Source organism: Molossus molossus, unplaced genomic scaffold (genome assembly GCF_014108415.1).
Source record: "Molossus molossus isolate mMolMol1 unplaced genomic scaffold, mMolMol1.p scaffold_m16_p_10, whole genome shotgun sequence".
NCBI classification, from domain to species: Eukaryota; Metazoa; Chordata; class Mammalia; order Chiroptera; family Molossidae; genus Molossus; species Molossus molossus.
In genome coordinates this window covers 3,490,519-3,512,619 of record NW_023425345.1, presented here as the reverse complement: position 1 = coordinate 3,512,619, position 22,101 = coordinate 3,490,519, and the positions used below count along the sequence as shown (strand labels likewise).

Below are 22,101 nucleotides of genomic sequence, written 5' to 3'. Positions count from 1 at the left end.
CTGAAAGCCAGTCCTACATGGGAACTGTGCATGAGTATTCTGGGAAATGAGGTGGGTGGCTTTTTCTTCCCAGAGTTAGGAAAAAAATAACTGGGATGAGAAGAATTTGATAAAAGATATAAACACATAAATGATGAGGCAGAATATAGCCATGACTACACTGCTCCTTTCCCCCAGCTTGAAGAAGGCCCTACCTACTTCATAAATATAAAGGCACTTTACAGAAACTCCTCAGTCCAGCAAAATGGGAATGAAAGCAGGCACTTCAAACCAAATGTTACTTTTCCAGGTCTCCAAATCTCCAATAATCAATTTGCTGGTCATTTACGATTTGTCCCCAGTACTTCTCGTATTTTCTTTGAAATATGTGGAGCCGGTGGAAGACAGCAGGTGGTGATGTCTGGGAGACTGAGGATACTGGAGATTATAATAGGAATTGGGGTAGTAGGTACAGGGTGTGGTGAGGAAGCAGGGTTATTCACAGTGTAGAGGATTGGCAAAATATGAGCCTCATCTTTGGGAACTGAGGACCCTATCTGTGTATCACCAGGTATGTAGATGAGCAGGGAATTTCATACATGAAGCTATTCCAGTCCTCAACTTTCTCTCTCATAATCTAAGAATCTGCTACCTACTTCCTTCACTAGAAAAGCTGAAAACCAACATTGTGTCCATAGCTGAACGTGACTCTTGCTATGAAGGAAGATGCAGTATTCGCACAGAAGCAGGTCATTTTTATTCATATAGGAAAGACAACTGTTCTTACTTCAAGATTCCGAGAACAACCCAAAGTATACAATTAGATATTCAGAACATTTTAGAACCTAGGCTCCTGACAGGAGTGTTATTTCAAATTCTATGTCCAGAAATCCAACAAGTTTGCAACAGAGTGGTATTTGTTTCTGTGTCACAAAACACACATACACACACTTCACAACTGGCTGGCTTCATCCATTCACTCATTCAATTACAATGACATAAATCAAATCTCAGTCTTACCTGCTTAAAAGCCTTCAATGGCTTCCCATTGTACTTAAAATAAAACCTACCTTCTCTGTGTGGTCGGTAAGACCCTCATTCTGGCCTTGCTCACCTTACCAATCTTAACTGGCCCTGCTCTCTTCTCACTTACCAGGCCCCGGCCATAATGGCTTCCTTGAGGTTGTCAACACGCCAGACTCTTTCCTGCACTAGGCCCTTATACTTGCTTTTCCTTCTCCCTGGGCCCTCTTCCTACTTCTGAATGGCTAACTCCATCTCATCCTTCAGATCTCAGCTCAAATATTTCCTGTTCAGGGAGGCCTTTCTTGACTATCTAATCCAAACTGACCTCATCTCATTCCTATTACTTATTAACATACCAACCAGTTAATTTGCTTTATAGCACTTACCATACTCTGACATTATCTTATTTATTTGTTTCCTCGTTTATTATCAGTATTCTTCTAAACATAAAACTTCTGAGAGCAGAAGCTGGATTCATCTTGCTGTATCAGTAGGCATATGCTAGGTACTCAAATATTTTGAATGAATGAATGAGTGAATGAGAATTAGGAAAATACAATGGCAGTAGGTCAGCAGGCACTGAGTTAATGTGAACATCAGTTTTCCTACTATGAAGCTAGGAGCTGTTGTATGACCTTTTTTTTTTTTTTTTTTTTTTTTACTTTATTAGGGTGTATCCAGGTAGCGAAAATATACAAAGAAAAAAGAAAGAAGGAGAGCCTAAGCCCACTGTTGATGACTTAAAAAGAAATGTCAAAAAGAGTAAAATCTTGCTGGCTCCAGCTTCCACTCAGTTTGTAATGCTGTTGGTATTAGAAGCAAATTTTCTTATTCTTCTAACAGATTCCAAGGTTGGTTTCATTTCTCCCTGAGTGATATAGTTCTGCACTCACTGTGCCCAGCTGTGCAACAACCCCATCTAAGTCTCCATTCAAGCACATTCATACTCACACCAGCCTTAGGGTATATGATCTCACTCTAAATAAAACTGTAGTTGAAAAATAACTTGAACACTAAGACAAATCATATGCACAAAGTGGGTTCTTTCTCACAATACTCCAGTTCAAGATCTGCTCCTCTATAAAGGGAAGTATAACAGGGCATAGAAAACCTTTTAAAGGTGCAATTTAAAAGCAAATGATGACACTATTAAATCTAATTAATGCTGTTTGTTTCAATGAACTCAATCAATTAGGGCAGTTACCTATTTTTTGTTGTTGTTAATCCTCACCCAAGGATATTTTTCTATTAATTTTTAGGTAGAGTGGAAGGGAGAGAAGGGGAGAGAGAAACATCGATGTGAAAGAGACACATTGATTGGTTACCTCTCAACGGGCCAGGGATCAAACCTGCAACCAAGGTACGTGCCCTTGATCAGGACCTTTCAGTCCTAGGGCGGACACTCTAACCGCCGAGCCAAACCAGCTAAGGCAGTTATTTTCACTATTAGTGATTGAGAGTCCCTGAACTTGGAAAAACACAAGCAAGAAGATGAAACCTGTTACCCTTGTTTTCTGTTGTATGCCTTATGTGGCATACTGGATATACACAATTATGTCCTAAAAGCAACTCAATCAAATGCTGAAAGAAAGAGAGGTACTTACGCGGCATGATCCCTTGGCTCACCAGTTCTTCCCTTGTCCGCCGCTGCTGGAGCTTCAACTGCAGCACTGCAGGGCAGCAAAGAGAGAGGAGAGATGAAGGCTCAGTAGAGCATTCCACCACAAAAGACACATTTTCAAATGCAAAGAAAGTCTCAAAACAGAAGGGTGTAGTGTAAAAGAAGGATCCCCTTGAATTGTGACTGTAATTGCAGAAGTGGCCTGATACAGCAGGGTTTCCGTATTCTGCTGTGGGCGGCGAGAGGAAGTTGCGAAGGGTCTTGCAGGGCGATAATAATCCACAAAGCACCAAACTCTTGCCTCTTGCTCAAAATCTCCTACAACACTGTCCTCCTCTTAAGGCTAAAAAAACACAAATGCTTAACTCAAAGAAAATATGAGGACAGCCATCCAGCAGAAAAAGCTTCCCAGAGGTTCCACACTTTCTTCCTGGTAGCAACTGTTGACCACCATAAGTATAGTGAATGATATAGTTATTCACACAGATCAGGAAGTATTGGTAAAAGCTTTTCATCTGTATTTAAAGATCATACCTATTTTCACCAGAAAATGTTTTACCATTAATAAAACTTTTTTATTCCTCTTCCTCTTCACTTAGAGTCTTTTTCTGTTGAGTCAAAACAACCAAACTAGATGATTCAAATCGCAGCAGCTAGGGGAAGGTGATAGCTGTTTCTCCTATTTCCACCCTAGCCACACCACTTAATGAGACAACTTATTAAGGATTTTTAAAAAAATTAAAAGTCAGTGACCTCTATTTCAAATTCCAATGAAACCTAAAGGGTATTATCACTGCACAACATGCAGAGTGATGATACCATGGACTACATTCAGAGGCTAAGTAAGACAATGTTCCAAAAAGGAGGTTCAGAAGGGTCCCATGGGCCAAAGACAGTATCCTTACATGATAAGGTCCCTGCGGATCACATCTGTGAGAAACCTGCATCTATTAGGAATCACAGTATCCTACCACCTGCCTTTTTCCATCCACAGAACTGTTTTTAAGAAGGCCTCCAAGAAAGGCAGAATTGTAACCAGGCTTCTGACCAGATCTCAAATCTAGCAGACCCAAAGTAGAACTTGTCTTTCTCCCCAAAACCTAATCTACTTCCCATTCTTTTTCCCTCTAATGGTATCACTATCCTTCCCAGTACTAACATTAAAATTTTTGAGCTACTTCATCTCTTCCCCCTCCTCAACCCTCCTATTTTATCAAGTTTACTACACCATATCTTCCCATATTGCAGTGATAACTCACTGGTTTGTGTCCTTACTTGTGCTGTCTCTTCCATTCTGTCACACCAATCAAGGCTGTCCAATTTCCTCTCCCTCAAGTATCATGCACTTTCCTAACTCTTTATTCACTTCATCTGGAAATGCCCCTTCCCTCTTCACTTGACCTTCCCAACTCATTCTCTAGCATTCAGAATTAGACTGTATCTCCTGTAAGCTACTTTTTATATCATATAAAAAATACAGTAATACTTTGCCCTGTGTAATACTTACCCTGTGAATATATTCTCTCTCTCCTGCCAGTTTATAAACTCTCGGAGGGCAGGGAATATATTTTATTAATGTATGCCCACCCCGGCTCACTTAATACACAGTAAGCATTTAATAATTGTGTCTTGAACTGGATCTCGAAATGATGATACATATAGTCTAAGAAATCTAAACAGAGGTTATTGCTATAATTATATAATTTCTCTTTTTTCTTTTACAAATTAGTTAAAAGTAAAGCTTTGCAGAATAAAATAGATACAAACAGCAATAGCCACACTAGTAGCTAAAAGTTATAGGATATATAAAACATATAATATGCTCTGTATCAGACACTGTTCTATGTACTTTCATGTTTTAACTCATTTAATCTTCGTAACCCCTATGGAGAGAGAAGCATTATTCTATTTATTTATTTATTTTTCAATCTTCACCCTAGGACATTTTTTTCCCTTCTATTTATCTTCAAATAGTGTGGGAGGGAGGTGGGGGAAGAGAGAGAGAAATATTGATGTGAGAGGGGCACATCAACTGGTTGCCTCCCGCATGATCCTGACCAGGGCCAGGGATGAACCGCAACCGAGGTACATGCCCTTGACCAGACTCGAACCCTTGGACTCATTGGTCCACAGGCCGACGCTCTAACCACTGAGAAAAACCGGCCAGGGAGAGAAGCATTATTAAATCCTATTTTACAGGTAAGGAAAATGAGGGCCAGAAAAATTAAGTACTAAATCTAAGGTTATCCTACTAACGAGAGGTATAACAGGATTTGAGTCCAAGCATTCTGATTCCAGACCCTGGGCTCCTTACTCTCTGCTTCTCCAGGGTCTTCTGGAAACCTGTACTATTGAGATAACAGGCATGGAATATGATCACCTGGGTTCATTCTCTGGAGAGAGACAGAGACAGAGACAGAGACAGAGACAGAGACAGAGACAGAGACAGAGACAGAGGGGCTGAGGAAAATAGATGGTTCAGGCCAGGGTCAAAGGAGTTTGGGTGATTAACTTCAGTAAAACAAATTTAAATGAATCTAGGAACTTGATTTCAGAATAAATTATAACCATAGATCAGCAGCAATAGCAATTACAATAATACATACAAATAATAATTGGAGTCATTTAGAGTTGCTGAGTCAGCCCTATGTTAAGTAACTGACAGGCTTTTAACTTATCAAAAAAAAAACCAACCAGATAGACAAAAAACCCCGTGAGGATGGTATAATTACTATATATCCATTTTCCAACCGCGAAAAATAAAGATTCAAATTTTTTAAAATTTTGCCTTAGATCCCACTGCTCAAAAGTGCTAGAACTAGGATTCATAGCCAGATCTCTGTTCCTCTAAAAGTGTGGGCACTTAATACTAACTATCCAATATGTCTCCTTGGAGGAAAGAAAAAGAAGTGCCAACCAAGATAAAGAGGGGGTAAAGGGCAAGTATTTGTTTGTCATCTACAGTGTTTCTAAGGCCCAGTGTAAAATATAATTTGTTTTCAGAGAATAGGGAAATTTAATGTAATTCAATAAGTCTTAACACCTCAAAGAAATAATAACTAATGAAAACTATGGCTGTTAGCCAAGAATAATTTTGAAATAACAATCAGCAGCCCTCCTTTAAAAAGAACTATATAAAGATAGGGCCATAAGAAATATTTTATACAAGCCTCTGGAAAGAAAAACTTCTTGCTTCACGAAAGCTAAATTTTAAGTCTATAATTCAAGCCTTTTTATGGAAAGCAAAGATCTTTTTTATTTATTTATTTTTTCTTTATTGATTTTTAGAGAGAGAGGAAGGGAGAGGGAGAGAGACAGAAACATCAATGAGAGAGAACATCCACTGGCAACCTTCTGCATGCTCTCCACTGGGGATCAGGCCCACAACTTGGGCACGTGCCCTGACCAGGAATCAAACCAGTGACCTCTTGGTGCATAGGTCAACACTCAACCACTGATCCACAGTGGCTGGGCAAAATAAAGATCTTTTTAAGCTTTTTTTTTTTTTTTTAACAGCTCTAGTTCAAAGAGGAAACTTTATCTAATAAACCTTTTCTATCTCTAAAACTAAATGAAATTAAAGTTTACGTATTTGAAAATTCCATCTTGTCCCTCTCAACAGTTAACTCCAAATTCCATGCTTACCTAAAATCTGACCAACTTCCCCAAATAACAGAATTTGCCCTACATCAGTGTTATCTTGGGTATTACAATTTGATTTGTAGGTATGTTCTGTGTTATATATTGAATAACCAATCCTCTCCTACTAATTCTAACAATCTTTATAAGGAACTGGGAAAATACCTAAGCTCATAAACTCAAAATTATGGTAGTCAATCTATACTTTATTTTGTAATCTGTTTGCATGTGTGCATGTGTGTGTGTGTGTGCATGTGCATATACACATATACATGCAATGATCCTTCTTCTAAGACTTTCAACTACAAAGAAATTTATATTTATATATCCTTAGCCTATTGGTTTTTCCTTAGTCTATCATTCTTCCTCTTAATTCTAAACACTCTAAATAAAATACTCTTATGTTTCCAGATTTTAGGGATTATTTATTTTAGAAGAAACCATTTAGTAACTCACTTTCAGTAAATAATATTAAGAGACATATGCTCTGTATTCACTGCAGAAGGTACCTTAATCAGGAGTATATTTCAGAAGCCATACATTTAATGCACACCCACCTTAACCAAGAATTACCTAACACTAGTTCAAATTAGTATTTTCACAGACAGTACTACACAGCAAGGAGATTTTAAAAAGTAAGAATTCAACCAAATCTCTCTATTTCATGTACATCAACATTTAGTTTTCCTCTCTGCACCCCAAATCAATAAAAGTTAAACAAAAATACCTATTTGTGTACAAGCACAAGTCTTCACACATTCACTGTTACTGAATTTCACAAATTTAATATATCATCTGTTTCTAAATGGATCTGTGGGAGCAGCTTATATATAGATGAACCGATGTCTTTAAAGCTGATGGAAGGTAAATCAACTGAATTGCCTGCCAGAAAAGGATTGGAATGAAAAGAAAAAAAACTGGACCATAAAGGGGAAATAATCAAGTTTTCCACCTGTTACAAACAAAAGTGATCAACTGCTATTTGAATAACTGGCTACTTGAGAAATCAAAGCAAAGAAATGAACATCACATATTTCTGCCCTGTAAGAACATGGAAGTATGTTGGTGGCATTCAAGGGGTAATGCCATCAAAACAACTGGGTCAATCAGGACTGGAAAGAAAAAGCAAAAATAAGTGCTGTGTTCTCAAGTCCAACTCTGTTGCTTCCACTGGGAAGATCAGAGAAGAGACAGTGTGAATTTTAGCCTTATATGAAGCTTAGCATGCTGATAATTAAAACTATTTGTCTTTGCAGCAGTGAATTATACCTAGTTTATTGGTGTATTTTATACTTCAGTTTATCCTACATGCCTGAGAAATCATTTAGTGACACCCAAATTGTAAAACCACATCACCTATCACTTAGAACCAAAGACTATTATTCTCTGAACACTCAACTAGTTTCATTCTTAGAATGTATGATTAAAAGTAGGGGAAGCGTGCCTCCAGAAGAGGGTATTCCTCTGTTCTGCTGCCTGGGTTACTTTACAGCATCACCACCAAAACAGGGGTTGAGAGTTGGGATGGGGAGAGAGTTCTTCTCAATTCATTCATCTAACACATATTAACTAGACAACTACTGGTATACTTCATTTTATTGCACTCAGCTTGATTGCACTTCACAAATGTTGCGGACTTTTTGTTTTTAGTGTTTTTTTTCTTTTTTCTTTTTTAATCCCTCCACCATCACCCCACCCAGCCCTCTAAACCTCCCCTCCCTGACAGCTGTCAGCCTGCTCTCTTCTATGAGATTCCATATATGAATGAAATCATACTATACCGGTCTTTGTTGTGTTTCTTTTTTACAAATTGAAGGCAAAAAACCCTCCACCAGCAAAAAGATTATGACTTGCTTTATTGCAGTATTCACTTTATTGCAGTGGTCTGGAACCGAACCCACAATAATTCTGAGGTATTCCTATACTATGTGTCAGGCCCTATGCTAGATGCTGGATACACCTATGGTCTCAGCTTACACAAAGCTTTCAGTCCAATGGGATAACAGACATCAAATCACATATAAATAGGTACAAGCCATGCCTGGCCAGTGTGGCTCAGTGGCCGAGCATCACTGGTTCGAGTCCTGGTCAGGGCATATGCCCAGGTTGTGGGCCCAATCCCCAGTGGGGGGCATGCTGGAGGCAACCAGTCAATGTTCTCTCTCATCGATGTTTCTATCTCTTTCTCCTTCTCCCTTCCTCTCTCTCTCAAATCAATAAAGAAAAAACATTTTAAAAAACAGGTACAGAAAAGAATAAAAGATATTAGAGAGTTCAAACCCTGGAATCCATAGTTTCTCCCTTAATATTCTGTGATAACTAACTTTTCACATTTCCTCTTTACTACAATACAGCCAATTGTTTAAGATACTAAAACTTTTTGAAAAACAGGGTGTTCAGAGTAAGATGAATGAAAATAAGTAAGAGAAGACACACAATTTCATTTATTCTTTACACTTATTTGCTTAATTGCTCTACGGTTCACATACTAGTTGGTCAGCATATCTATTCACTTCATATTCATGCCTTATTCAGTTCTTCCTTAGTTCCTTATCAAAACTTTCCTTAGGCATTCATTCAAGAAATATGAAAGTACCAGACAGATACTTTGCTTGCTGCTGAGGATATAGTAGTGAACAGATTGATGTAATAGCAGCCTTCAGTGGAGTTCACACTTTTGTGGAGGAAACAACCACCAAATAAGTACTTAAAAGAGCGAAAAGTAGTTTCAAAGAAAACATACTCAGACACCACATCCGAAACGAAGCAGTTTGAGACTGTTCCCATGATTCAATTCATACATTCAAACATCTTTTGTACTCTCAAAGCCAGGGCTGGGTGCTAGAGATATGTATGTGAGTAATATATTGTTCTCATCCTTGTGGAATTCTTTTTTTTTTAATCCTCATCCGAGGACACTTTTCCATCCTTTATTCAGGTAGAATGGGAGGGAGAGAGAGGAAGAGAGAGAGAAACATCGACGCGAAAGAGACACATCGAGTGGCTGCCACCCACACAACCAACCAGGGCTGGGGACAAACTGCAACCAAGGCACGTGTCCTCAGTGGGAACTGAACCCGGGTCTCTCTGGACCACAGGCCGACGCTCTAACCACTGAGCCAAACCAGCCAGGGCCCTTGTGGAATTCTTAAATCTAATGGGAAAAAAGGGACTCAAATAAATAATTACAATGCCAGTTTGGTTCAGCAGTTAGAGTGGCAGCCCGTGGACTGAAGGGTCACAGATTTGATTTCCGTCAAGGGCATGTACCTGGGTTGCAGGTTCCATTCCCAGCCCAGATCAGGGTCATGCAGGAGGCAATTGATGAGTCTCTCTCACATCAATGTTTCTCTCTCCCTCCCTCCGTCCCTCCCATTCTGCCTAAAATCAGTGGTGGGAAAAAAAATCCTCTGGTAAGGATTAACAACAACAACAACAACAACAAGGTATCTGTAATATAGATTTTTTTTTTTTACTTAAAAAGTCATAGAAAAATTCCATTTTGGCTAGCATACATGCCACACTACTAAGGGTCCCTGCCAAATTCCAGTCACCTGGTCTTATGTGTGATACACATGTGTGCATAAACAATAAAAAGAAATATTGGTTTCTTAAAAACAGTAAAAATTCAAAAAGTTATCTATTTTTTAGGTGTAAAGGTGATACTACCCAACACTAGAAGTCACAAAGAAAGAGAAACAAGATCTTTTCTACGTGAGGTAGGACTAGTGAACATATAAACAGGGCCTTAAAAATATTTAATCCTCAGTATCAGTTTGTACTTAAGTTTCAAGTAATTTTCTGATATAATTTCCAAGAAGTAACACTCCTCTGGGCCCCTACTTATCCTTCCTCCTTTCCATTGCCTCTCCTGCTCCCTAGTTTTCAATCTTTACCCTGTCCTACAGCATCTCTAGATTTTTTTTTCTTCTAGTTCTTATATATAATTTCCTCAAACTTTCTAAAACAAGTTTCTTTAATCCTTTTTATAATTAATTTTCTTCCCTGAAGAATGAGCTTGAATGGGTTAGCATAGTATACACTACACCAAAAATGTATTTCTGGCTTGTGCTTTTAACATAAACAACAGCATTTTAAAGGTCCTACGTATTCTATCATTAGCTCTACCCTTAACCAGAACCGTTTACTGTCAATCTAACTATGATTTCTGGGGAAAGGGGCAAGCATTGCATATTGAGTTGATTATAAGAACATTTTATAAGTTTCAAGTGAATGCAGTATACTTATAGAATTGACCTTTAAGTGGAGACCAAAAAACAGAGAAAGAATCGGAAGATAGGGAAGATTGGGGTTAAGGAAAGGGACAGGACTAGAAGGGAAGGGAAGGGACTGGAAAAAAAGGGAAGGAAAGAGAGAACTGTTCCCTTTTGGAATGCAGTTCTGGAACATGTAGTCAGTGAAAAAGCATGCTTTGTTCCCAGACACTAGACAACCTGGTATGTACAAAGCAAGACTCAGAAAGGAGAAGAATTGCTATCGATTCATTAATAAAGTTAAATATACAGTGAGTGTTGAAAGTATGCTCCAGAAATTCTAAGTTGTCAATACAGTTAAAGGGCCCAGAAAGGTTCATTCATCTATTAACAAAGAAGGATCTGATGAAATTCAGATCCAGATTTAAGACAACAAAAGTAAAAGAAAGTGGATGTGAGGAAAGGAAAGTGAACTCTCTCTGGGATCCTACTGATCTACCGTCTAAAAATCATATGGCTATATGCAATGTGGTATCCTGGATTGGATCTTAGAACAGAGAAAGGACATCAGTGGGAAAACAGATAGAATCCAAATAAAGTTTGGGGTGTACTAATTAGTACACTTAGTAGTGTACTAATGTTAATCTCTTAGTTTTGACAAATGTACCATGGTTATGTAAGATGCTAACATTAGAGGCAACTTGGTGAAGGGTATATGGGCACTTGCTGTACTATCTGCAAGACTTTGTGTAAGTCTGAAATTATTCCATAAGAAAAACTATACTTTAAAAAACCATGGACTTGATTTTCCCTTCAGAAAGATTTATGAATCAATTACTAAACATATCAAAGGTCAGGTTTTTTCAAACTGAAATGTTACCTTGTCTTGCACAGAAAGAAATTATTTATTTGTATAAATGATTAATTATGAAGAACAAATAGTGAGCCTTTTAATAAACTGAATTATAAAATTATTTGTGACATAAACTTATACAATACACAATAATGTATTACTGCAAAGACTTGAAGAGAGGAATTCCTAATTCTGTTTACAATCACACATGCCAAAAACCATCTACAATGAGATTTCAAGTTTGATTAAGTTTTAATATGCTCATTCATCCTTTTCACAATTCCATAAATTTCTCATCCATCTCTGCATATAGTGCGTAAATGAGTTAAATTCTCTTTCAAATAATCAGCCTTAGAAATTATAAATAATACCAAAAAATGATAAATATTTTCTATTTAATCTGAATATCAGGAATACAGGCAGAGAAATGAAGAGTCTTCCTGGTTTGGTAAACCTGGGCTACTTATATGTCTAACCTAATTTAAAAAGAATAAGCTTATGAAAATCGAACTTGAGCTACTAAAATATGCAAAATAAAAGATCTCTATATTGTATAATACAAAATGGTGAAAACATGCATGCATCATTTAATTCTTAAAATAAAGTTATGTGAAAGATACTGTTATTTTACTATTTGTAGATGAGAAAAGTGAGCATTAGAGAGATTAAGCAACATGCCCAAGGTCATCCATCTCAAGCTACAGCCTTAGCCCTTAACCACCATTATATGTTGTGCTTCTCATCTTTCATAAAACACACCAGTTCCCTGTGTTTACAAATGACACTACACTAACAGTGCTATCTTTGTGATGGAAAAAAATCTACATACTTACTAACTAGGGGGAAATACAGGTGATTTCAGTGAACAGTATATGACATTTCACAACTCTACAATCTGAAAAGAATCCTTATATTCAAATTCCAAAAGGAAAAGAGACTCTAACAGTGAACAGTTGGTCACATGTAAAGGTCATTTATAGGGGCTCCTCCCAGAGACAGGAGGCAGCCTGGAAGGTTACAAGAGAACTTCACAGGCCTACTTGTAATTTGGTTCTCAATGCAGAAACATCCATACTAAAAAGGCAGCAAGCACCCACTTCTTGGTACAACTTCCTTCCTGCATTCTGCCAAGGGTTCTTCCCTGGTACTAGGGAGATTCTAGGTTGATTCATTCATTTATTGAGCCAAAATATTTATCATGCACCTATTATATACTAGGCACTGTGCTGGGTGATATAGCAGTAACATGGACAACAGATGAGGTCCCTGTCCTCAAATATTCAAGTGGGGGAAACATAACAAATTATATATATTATCATTTCTGGTGGTACATTATGTGAAGAAAAATACAGTAGAATAAGAGAAAAGAGAGTGACTGAGGGTGGTAATTTCAGACGGAGTACATAGGGAAGGTCCCTCTGAGAAAATAGATGACTCTTAGGCAGAAACCTAAATAATATGATAAATCATAAAAAGATCTGGAGAAATAGCAAATGCAGTGGCACTGAGGTAAGACAATGCTTGTCTTGAGAAGAAAACTCAGATATAAAATAAGGAATTTAATATGCTGAACTCCCTATATCATGCAGTCACTGGGTTGGATGTACTACTTCAGTGACTCATTTAATCTCAACAACTATTTGAACTGTGTATTACCTGATTTTATAGATGAAGAAACAGAGGTTCAAAGAGATTAAGTAACTGTTTGCACAGCTAATAAGAGGTAAAGCCAGAGTTCAAATACACTGGCCTGATACAAAAGTCTGTACTTCTACTACATCACATTTAATGCCAGAGTCACAGCAAAAAATATATATATATTAATAATTATAAATAAATATATAAGTAAATAAAATCAAACTCTTTCCCACATGCTCAAAAATCTGGGGCTCACCATTTCATTTCAGGTAGTTGCTCATCTGCCCCTTGGGGAAAATAAGTCATTTCCTTCTCTAACTGCAGCAAACAGATCTCAAACCACCAGCTGCTTCAGTATCACGAGTCCCTATTCTGAGGATCTATAAGACAGTGTTCAGCCCTGGCCGGTTTGGCTCAGCGGTTAGAGCGTCAGCCTACGGTCCAGAGAGACCTGGGTTCAGTTCCCGCTAAGGGCATGTACCTCGGTTGCAGTTTGTCCCCGGCACTGGTTGGTCGTGCGGGTGGCAGTCACTCGATGTGTCTCTTTCGCGTCGATGTTTCTCTTTCTCTCTCTCTCTCTCTCTCTCTCTCTCTCTCTCTCTCTCTCTCTCTTCCTCCCTCCCTCCCTCCCTCTCCCTCTCCCTCCCTCCCTCTCCCTCTCCCTCCCTCCTACTCTATCTGAACAAAAAAATGGAAAAATGTCCTCGGGTGAGGATAAAAAAAAAAAAAAAAGACAGTGTTCAAACAACTTCATCGCATGACCTGAGTATAACATGTACTTGTGCCAGGTGGATGAATGGGGTGAAGATAAACTAGGAATGTGATTCCTTTAGACTTGGCAGGGCCATCTGAAGAATCCCTCTCAAAGTCAAAGGCACCAGGAACAGCATTTTCCCAGTGGTGTTAGTTTGCTCATTTGCCCAGAAAATATGGGCAGCCTCAAATCTCATTTACGATCCCTTGCTGGTATTACTGATGATGACTTTTGCACCCAACTTTGTTGAGGGCAGGTAGACAGGTTAGGAGATTTAAAACCTGGATAAGAACCGTGGCTGATTTTGCTCAGCAGTTAGAGCAGCGTCCTAAAGGGTCACGGGTTCAATTTCCAGTCAAGAGCTGTACCTGGATTTCGGGTTCAATCCCCATCCCATGCGGAAGGCAGCCAGTTAATGTGTCTCTCTCATAGTGATGTCTCTCTGTCTTCCCCTCCGCCCCAACTCTATCTAAAAAGAATCAACGGAAAAATATCCTCGGGTGAGAATTAACCAATAAATAAATTAATAAATTAATTAATTAAATTAAAGATGAAACCTGGAAAAGAGTAGTTACTCCAAAGCAAGCCAGAGTGACCAAAAAATTTCCCTTAAAACTGTATTAGAGCCCAGCCAGTGCGGCTCAAAGGATTGCGCATCGTCCCATGGACTAAGAGGGCCTGGTTTGATTCCCAGTCAGAGCACATGCCTGGGTTGTGGGCTTGATCCCCAGTAGGGGGCGTGCAGGAGGCAGTAGATCGATGTCTCTCTCTCACATTGATATTTCTCTCTCTCCCTTCCTCTCTCTAAAAAAATTAATAAAAACGTATTTTTTAAAAACTGTATTAGAGTACTTACTCTTTCTATAACTTTATAATATGGACTTGAAAAATATAAAGAATGATAGAATAATCATGACTGAAATAATAAGGGAGGCCTATACCCTCATATAAATTCTGTAAATACTTAGAAAGTTGTTTTTTTTCTAGTAAAGTATTTCAGACTCTTCTGATAGGCTTTCTTATTTATTTATAGCCTCACCTGAGGATATGATTATTATTACTACTACTACTACTACTACTACTACTACTTTTAATCCTCACCAGAGAATATTTTTCCATTGATTTTCAGATACACTGGGCAGGATGGAGGGGGGGGTAGAGAAAAAAACATTGATGTGAGAGAGACACATTGATTGGTTGCCTCCCGCACAACCCCAGCCAGGGCTGGGGACTGTACCACAATAGAGGTATGTGCCCTTGACCAGAATCGAACCCGTGACACTTTGGTCCACGGGCCGACGCTCTAACTGCTGAACCACACTGGCCAGGGCTATGCTTATTGACTTTAGAGAGAGAAGAAGGAAAGTGGGGGGAGGAAAAAGGGGAGGGGGGAGAAACATTGATGTGAGAGAGAAACATCAATTGGTTGCCTCCTGCATGCACCCCGACTAGGGATCGAACCTAGGTTTGTGCCCTGACTAGGAGTTGAACCCACAACCTTTTGGTATACAAGATGATGCTCCAACCAAATGAGCCACCCAGCCAGGCTAGGGCTTTCCTATTTATTTTCTTGATATTTTTTAAATTAATTTTCAGTTTGTAGTAATTAGTGAAATCTCATTAACTGACACTGAGAAAAATTAAAATGCAAATTCTGATTAAAATAATTGTTCAATTAATTTTTTTTTATCTAGGGGAAGAATTAGGAAGCAGAGAAGTGATTAGAAATTAAAATTTGGCCAAATAGGTTAAAAATACACACACATACATACACACACACACACACACACACACATAATTTAAAAGTTCTTCAAATGTTTATGTGTAAAGCATTCTATGGGTATGTAAAGAAAAAAGCAATAATTTTCACCCTTAAATCCCAGGGGATATAAAATTTCATCTATCTCAAAAAATTAAAGGATTATTTTAAAATAAAATGTTGGTAAAGACAACAGCAGTTTTTCTTCTTTATAGAAGAATAATATCCATAAAATTAAACTTCATGCAGCATATGAAGTGGAAAGTCTATCAGTTACAAGTCTATCAGCTAAAAGTATTGGAAGGGTTAAAATTCTCAAGATCAAATACATCAAGGAAAAGTCAGTCTATTGTAACACAGCAGCTCATCTAACTGGATTTTCCCACTCCCTATCCCACAGGTTTAGTAAACACATCTCAAAAGTAAATGTATATGTCACTGTAAAGGAGTTCATGTTGTTAGAACTGCAACTTTATATTTCCCGAAGTTTGTGTGGTTGAATTTGCCAAGTGGAACATTTCATTACTGCAGGTTTTGCAGAAAATTTTACGAAACAAACCTGCATTAAGTTAAAGCAGAACTGAAATCAATGCCTTTTCTGGCCACTTCAAGAATGATTTTCATATATTTTCCTATCACAGAACCCTTTTTATTTTAATGTTTGGCTCCTTCAACACACACCATGAGTGGAGGGGACAGTCCAGCTCCAAAGCTAAAATAAAAGTAGAATTCAACATGATCAAACTATTACCCAGTTACCACATACCACATTTTTCTATCGTAATTTTGAGTGAAACATACAGTGCCACACCTATCAGCAGAATGCTTATTTAAATGCTCTGATAGTAGCTTGTAGTTTCCATCTTCCTGCATTTTCAAAATATCCCAGTATTAATATCCCTCCCTAAGAAGCCACAAGAAAAATGCATTAGACTTGTCTGACACCCTGTGTGACACACAAGCAAGACCCCTCTTTCTGTGGCTTTTCTGCCTCTCCCAGTCATGAAAACAGCCAGAACTACAGCAACAGCTGGGGATCATTAAACCGACAGAAATAGCTTAGGAGACTCCATTGGTGTGGGGGGGGGGGGAGCTCAGTATCAGATTTTAAAAACTCAAAAGGGCAACAGGAAAGGGGTGGAGAGAAAAGGTGAAGCCTAAGGAGTGTGTCACACCCAACCTTCCTTTACCCAGTGCAAAGGGATTCACTGAAGCAAATGAAGGGACAAATGACTAACTTACCTAGCCCCTACCTAGTCTCGGAAGGTTTAGTCAAACCTAAAAATGTGGGTCAGTGAAGACAGACTGGGGTGGGAGGGGAGAGCTGGGTAGTTGTGGCATCTCAAAGGCTAACCTTGGGCCATCCCCAGTCTGGAGGAATCACTTAGAGGGTGAGAGTCAGTTATAGGGCTATGCTGACGGTAAAAATCAACTCTAAAATGGGGTAGGAGCAAGGGGTATGGGAATATATGCCAACACCTAAGTGGACTCAGAGACCATCCCAGTCCCGGGGCATCCCTTCCATTGAAGAGGACCAAATACTAGATGAAGTGTAGCCTCTCTGGGTTCCAATGATAGCTTTGTAACCTGGCAGGCCTCCAAAGGGCAGTACAGGAATGTGCCATCTTCCTGGCCCGCTGCCCGAGTATGATCAGCACATATCTGGTGCCCCAGAGGAGCTTTAATCAGATCACCCCATGGGAATGGGCTCGTATTGCCTGATCTATGCTAAGCCTTAAAGTCTGGTTAGTCCCAGGATCCTGGGGTACCCTCTCCATCCCCACACTTGCTAGGTTGTCATTTAATATCATCAAGGCGTCTCTCACCAAGGCATTCTCTTTATAACTAATCTTACAGAACTGCAGTTTCAGACAGCTCCCCACCTGCAAGCCTGAACAGGAAACGATTCGATTGCAGATATTATGACTGCAACTCTCTTTGTCAAGAGTGTTTGGTAACTGTAAGATTGCATGAACTTCAGCTGAATATTTTATTTGATGCATACAATGATTTACTAGAGAAGGTTCCATGCTGATGGTTGTTCTCAACAAAAAGCAACCACTACATTACCCTCTTCTAGAATGGTCTGCTTCTTTTCTAATCTACAAACTTGGTAGGGATATATGCTCATGAATATTTTCCAACTATACCAGTTTGGCTAAGTAACTGTATTTGAACCTGGTTTTCTATAATAAGTCCAAAAACCTCACAATAATTAGCTTATTGTAAATATTTTAAGTTACTTTTAAGGAGGGTAGAGGGTATAAAAAAATAAATCCACTAGAGAGGAGACTAAAAAAGAGTCTAAACGATATATAATTTACACACACATATTTATATCACACACAGCTCATTTTAAGACTGTATAACATCAAAGGACAGGATATATGCTAACCAAACTATTGAGACTATAATCAGTTCTTAGTGTGCACAGCCTAGGGGGGAGTAATTATATAAATATAGCTCTCATCAACTTTTAACAGAGTACATTCTTTACCTAAAATGAAAAAAATTAATGCAAAAAAAAATTTATAATCAATCACTTACTATGTACATGCCCTGGTATTAGGTACAAGGTAGGAGCTGAGAAGGAAAATAATCCTATACATTTATATAATACTTTAAAAACTACTTTCACACATGTAATCTTATTTGACCCTATGAATATGGACGGCAGACATTACACCCACTACACAACATAAGGAACTGGTTTGCCAAGCTTAAAGCAATTTAGCCAAGCTCATCATTGGCAAGATCAAACCAAGAACTTCAGGTTCTTGACTATCTATCGGCTCAGTGCTGGAGCACTAGCTACCTATCAGAAAAAGGCATCTGGCCTCAAGAAATTAATCTCTGACACCTAATGCCTTGGCAAGTGTTTCTCAGATATACCAAGTGTTTTCTTAGTAAGAATTTCACCAATCTCCTGATTCAACAACATATTCTGAATCTAATTCATGACAATTACATGAAAAAGTTATTCATTAATAACACTGATAATTAAAATATGTGAGCTCCCTATGAAGGCTAAAATTATTAATATGAGATTGAATAAAACTAAATTAGGCCAGAGTGCTCAAAATATATCTGTCACTTTGGGATAAACAAATTTTGTTTATGGGCATGATACTGCCCTCTAGTGCCAGGAAGCACAGTAACCTCAGTAAAGTAACTCAGCTAATGCATATTAACCACCTACTATATATAAACACTTTGCTAAGGGGTGGAGAAAAGGTTAAGCTAACCACACACTTACAACCATAAGAACTATATAAGTCCCTCAAGGAATTTATAAATATAATGGAGAATATAAGAAATATAAAACAAATCACTATAATCAAAGACAGTGTTATAAATGCTTTAAGAGTTTGCAGATAATAAATTATTAGAGTACAAAAAAGGATTAGGTAAACTCCATGGGAGCAGCAGCATATAAGCCATCTTTGAAGGGTTTCATAAACCAGAGATGAACAGCATGAACCAAGACCTGGAGGTGGAAAATACTATAAGGTTAAGAACATTAACTAATATGCTCCAATTTAGCTGGAACATTAAGTTTGTGAAAAGGAGTAAGTAGAAGGTAGCTGAAAAGGCTGGCTAAGGTCAAACTGTGAAGGGTCTAGAACTGCGCTATCCAGTACTGTAACCACTTACCATATATGCTATTTAAATTTAATTAAAATTAAAACTTCAGTTTCTCAGTCACTCCAGTCACGTTTCAAGTCTCAAAAGCCACATGTGGCTAGTGGCTACCATATTGGATGGTACAGATACAGTACTGAGCAGTGCTATACCAGTAAGTTGTATTAAACCACAAAATATCAATCTTTCAAGGTTCACTCCTCCTAAAAAATGCAGATCTGATCCTTCCAGATGTCTATTGATAAAGAAAACCATTGGGGTAATGCCATAAGAGGTAAATTTAAAAGTCTGGTTCCTATCCTTCTTGACATTTCCAATGTCAACGAAAACAAGAAAAGTTATCACAAGTAGCCTCCAAATAATCCTCAACAATTGTTTTTTAAAATGTATGTCAGCCTTTAGAATCTTTTTCCTTTTTTATTAGGAAAAGGAAAAGACAGAACTAAGAAAACTATGAAAGAAAAAAAAAGACTATTAGGGATTTATCTATAATGATAAAATATAAGACCAAGAGTCATTTCCACTAGGAATCTTTGAGCATTTGAAGGAAGAACTTATCTTTATCCCTCAAACATCTGCTCCAGCCCCAAAGTAGTGACATCAGATATCCTTTATACTTTCACTATCTAATGCACAACCTATTTCTTTTGTGCACTTTACAAAATGACAACTATTTAAAAAAAATGTGTATATATATTTATAGAAAACATAATGTGAATCTTCTCAAGATCCAGTAGACATTCAGAATTCTAAGTACAGATTCTAAGCACAGTATAAAACCAGAAAAACATAGTCAACTGCTTAGGGTAGTTGTCTAAAATTAGCATTCTGATCCTACTTTTTTTTTTTTATCCTTACCCAAGGACATTTTTCAGTATTTTCTTCAGATAGAGTGGGAGAGAGAGAGAGAGAAACATCGACGTGAAAGGGACACATCGAGTGGTTGCCATCCACACGACCCAACCAGAGCCAGGGACAAACCCAAACTGAGGTACATGCCCTTAGCGGGAACCAAACCCGGGTCTCTCCGGACCACAGGCCGATGCTCTAACCGCTGAGTCAAACTGGCCAGGGCGACATAAAATTACCATTCTGATCCTACTTCTTAAGACAAGTTTGCATTTCTAATATCTATACACTTCTACACATAAAACAAAGATATTTTTAAAAATATGTTTTTATTGATTTAAGAGAAAGAGAGAGAAACATTGATGTGAGAGAAACACTGATCAGCTGCCTCCTGCACACCCCCTATTGAGGATGGAGCCCAAAATCCAGGCATGTGCCCTGACCAGAAATCAAACCGGTGACCTTTTGGTGCATGGGATGATAGTCAACTGAGCCACACCAGCCAGAGCAAAACAAAGATCTTTTTTTTTTTTTGGTGGTACGTGCCCCTAGCAGGTACCGAACCCGGGACTCTCTGGTCCACAGGCCGATGCTCAACCGCTGAGCCAAACTGGCCAGGGCAACAAAGATATTCGTAATGATCAGATTGGGAGTCTAAAACACTACAATACTCTCTTCTAGATTCCAAAAAAAAAAAAAAATCAACAGTAACAAACAGCATCCCAAAGATACATTCCTGAGCCATATTACCTCTCCGACTCTCAAATAATCTCTCTACTGTTGCTGTGGTGTTTATTTGACATTAGAGAAGAACATATCTACACACTCAAGAAAAATCAACTGCTCTCAACCAGTTTTTTTATTCTCTTTGCAAACTGGGCACTGATAATCATTCATCTCTTCAGTGGATTCATTTACTGACAATTCCACATGCTCAAATCATCTTGTCAGATTTTCGTCTCAAGTCCCAAAGATATATCAAAAATTCAAAAGAATTATCTACGTTTTCAGAAAAGTGGCACTTATGTGTCAATATTAAAAATTGTATATAAATTCTGATAATGGATAATAGAGAATCTCCAAGATAGAAGGGGGGAAATGTCAGTAGTTCTTTTCCATTCACATTTGATAGAATTTGGATAAATCCCTATCCCCCCTTTTTCCATAACCCAGAACTCTTTCGAAAGAATTTGCCTCAAATTTAAAACTGAACATTTTTGCAGGACTTAAATATATCCATTTTACTTCCAAAGAAAAAAAAAATTAGCAGTTTCAGAATACAAAGGAAAACTCCTTTAGGGGTATTAACAAATAAAGAGTTTCCTGCTATCTTTCACACACCTGGATATAATTTTAATGTAATTCTACAATTACTAAAAAGATTTGGTAAGGGCAGTCCAAATTGTTCACCCAAAACAAAACTAACATGGAATACAAGTAAAAAGTCTTCCAAGTGTTGTTTTATTTTAAATTATATTATAAGACCTCAGAGGTTATCTATCTGCTTTTCATCAATAGCTTCTGTTTATTTGTACAGTACCTATGGCCAAAGTATGTTTTATTGATAAAACACTGTATTGGACCCACATAAAGGGGAAGAACCCCACCTTACTAAAGAAAAGCTTTACATTCTTCTTCCATAATCTCGGATTGGTAATAAGAGCTCTGCATGGATGGAAGGTGAGGAGTAAGAAAGTAAAACATCTTGAACATCAGGTCATGAAATATGCCCTACAATAACATGCCCAGTTACCTATGTGTTGAGTGCTCAAAAAGCTTTAATAAAAACCCTGGGACAATACACCACCAAAAGTCAGAGCCTGGATGGCTACAGAAAAATGGGGAGAGGATAAAAATCAGCAGTAAGTTGAGGGAAAAAAGCATGCAAATCCCAAAGGGATAGATATGCCAACCTTCCCGAAAACTGTGATAAGGGGCCAGGCACACTGATGAGTAGCTGTCCTTTTCCGGCTTCAGGACAATCCATGAGAGTGGCAGAATCCTGCACGTGGGTTGATGAATCTTGGTCTTCTCCTCCAGCATACTGGGGGAGATATGAGACTCCAAAGGCCAGTGTTGCAATAAACCAGTCTTCCTTCCCTCACTCTTTAAAGAGGCCATTTATTA

At 38.2% G+C, this 22,101-nt stretch overlaps 1 protein-coding gene across 2 annotated transcripts in view; it reads right to left on the bottom strand.

Annotated features, from left to right (window-relative positions):
• MRTFA (myocardin related transcription factor A) overlaps positions 1–22,101 on the bottom strand; it is a 190,628-nt gene that overhangs the window by 39,664 nt on the left and 128,863 nt on the right. For both annotated transcript variants that reach the window (XM_036252724.1, XM_036252725.1), the window contains one exon: positions 2,610–2,675. In XM_036252724.1, coding sequence (XP_036108617.1) covers positions 2,610–2,675 — 66 coding nt within the window. The remainder of the gene's footprint in view (positions 1–2,609; positions 2,676–22,101) is intronic.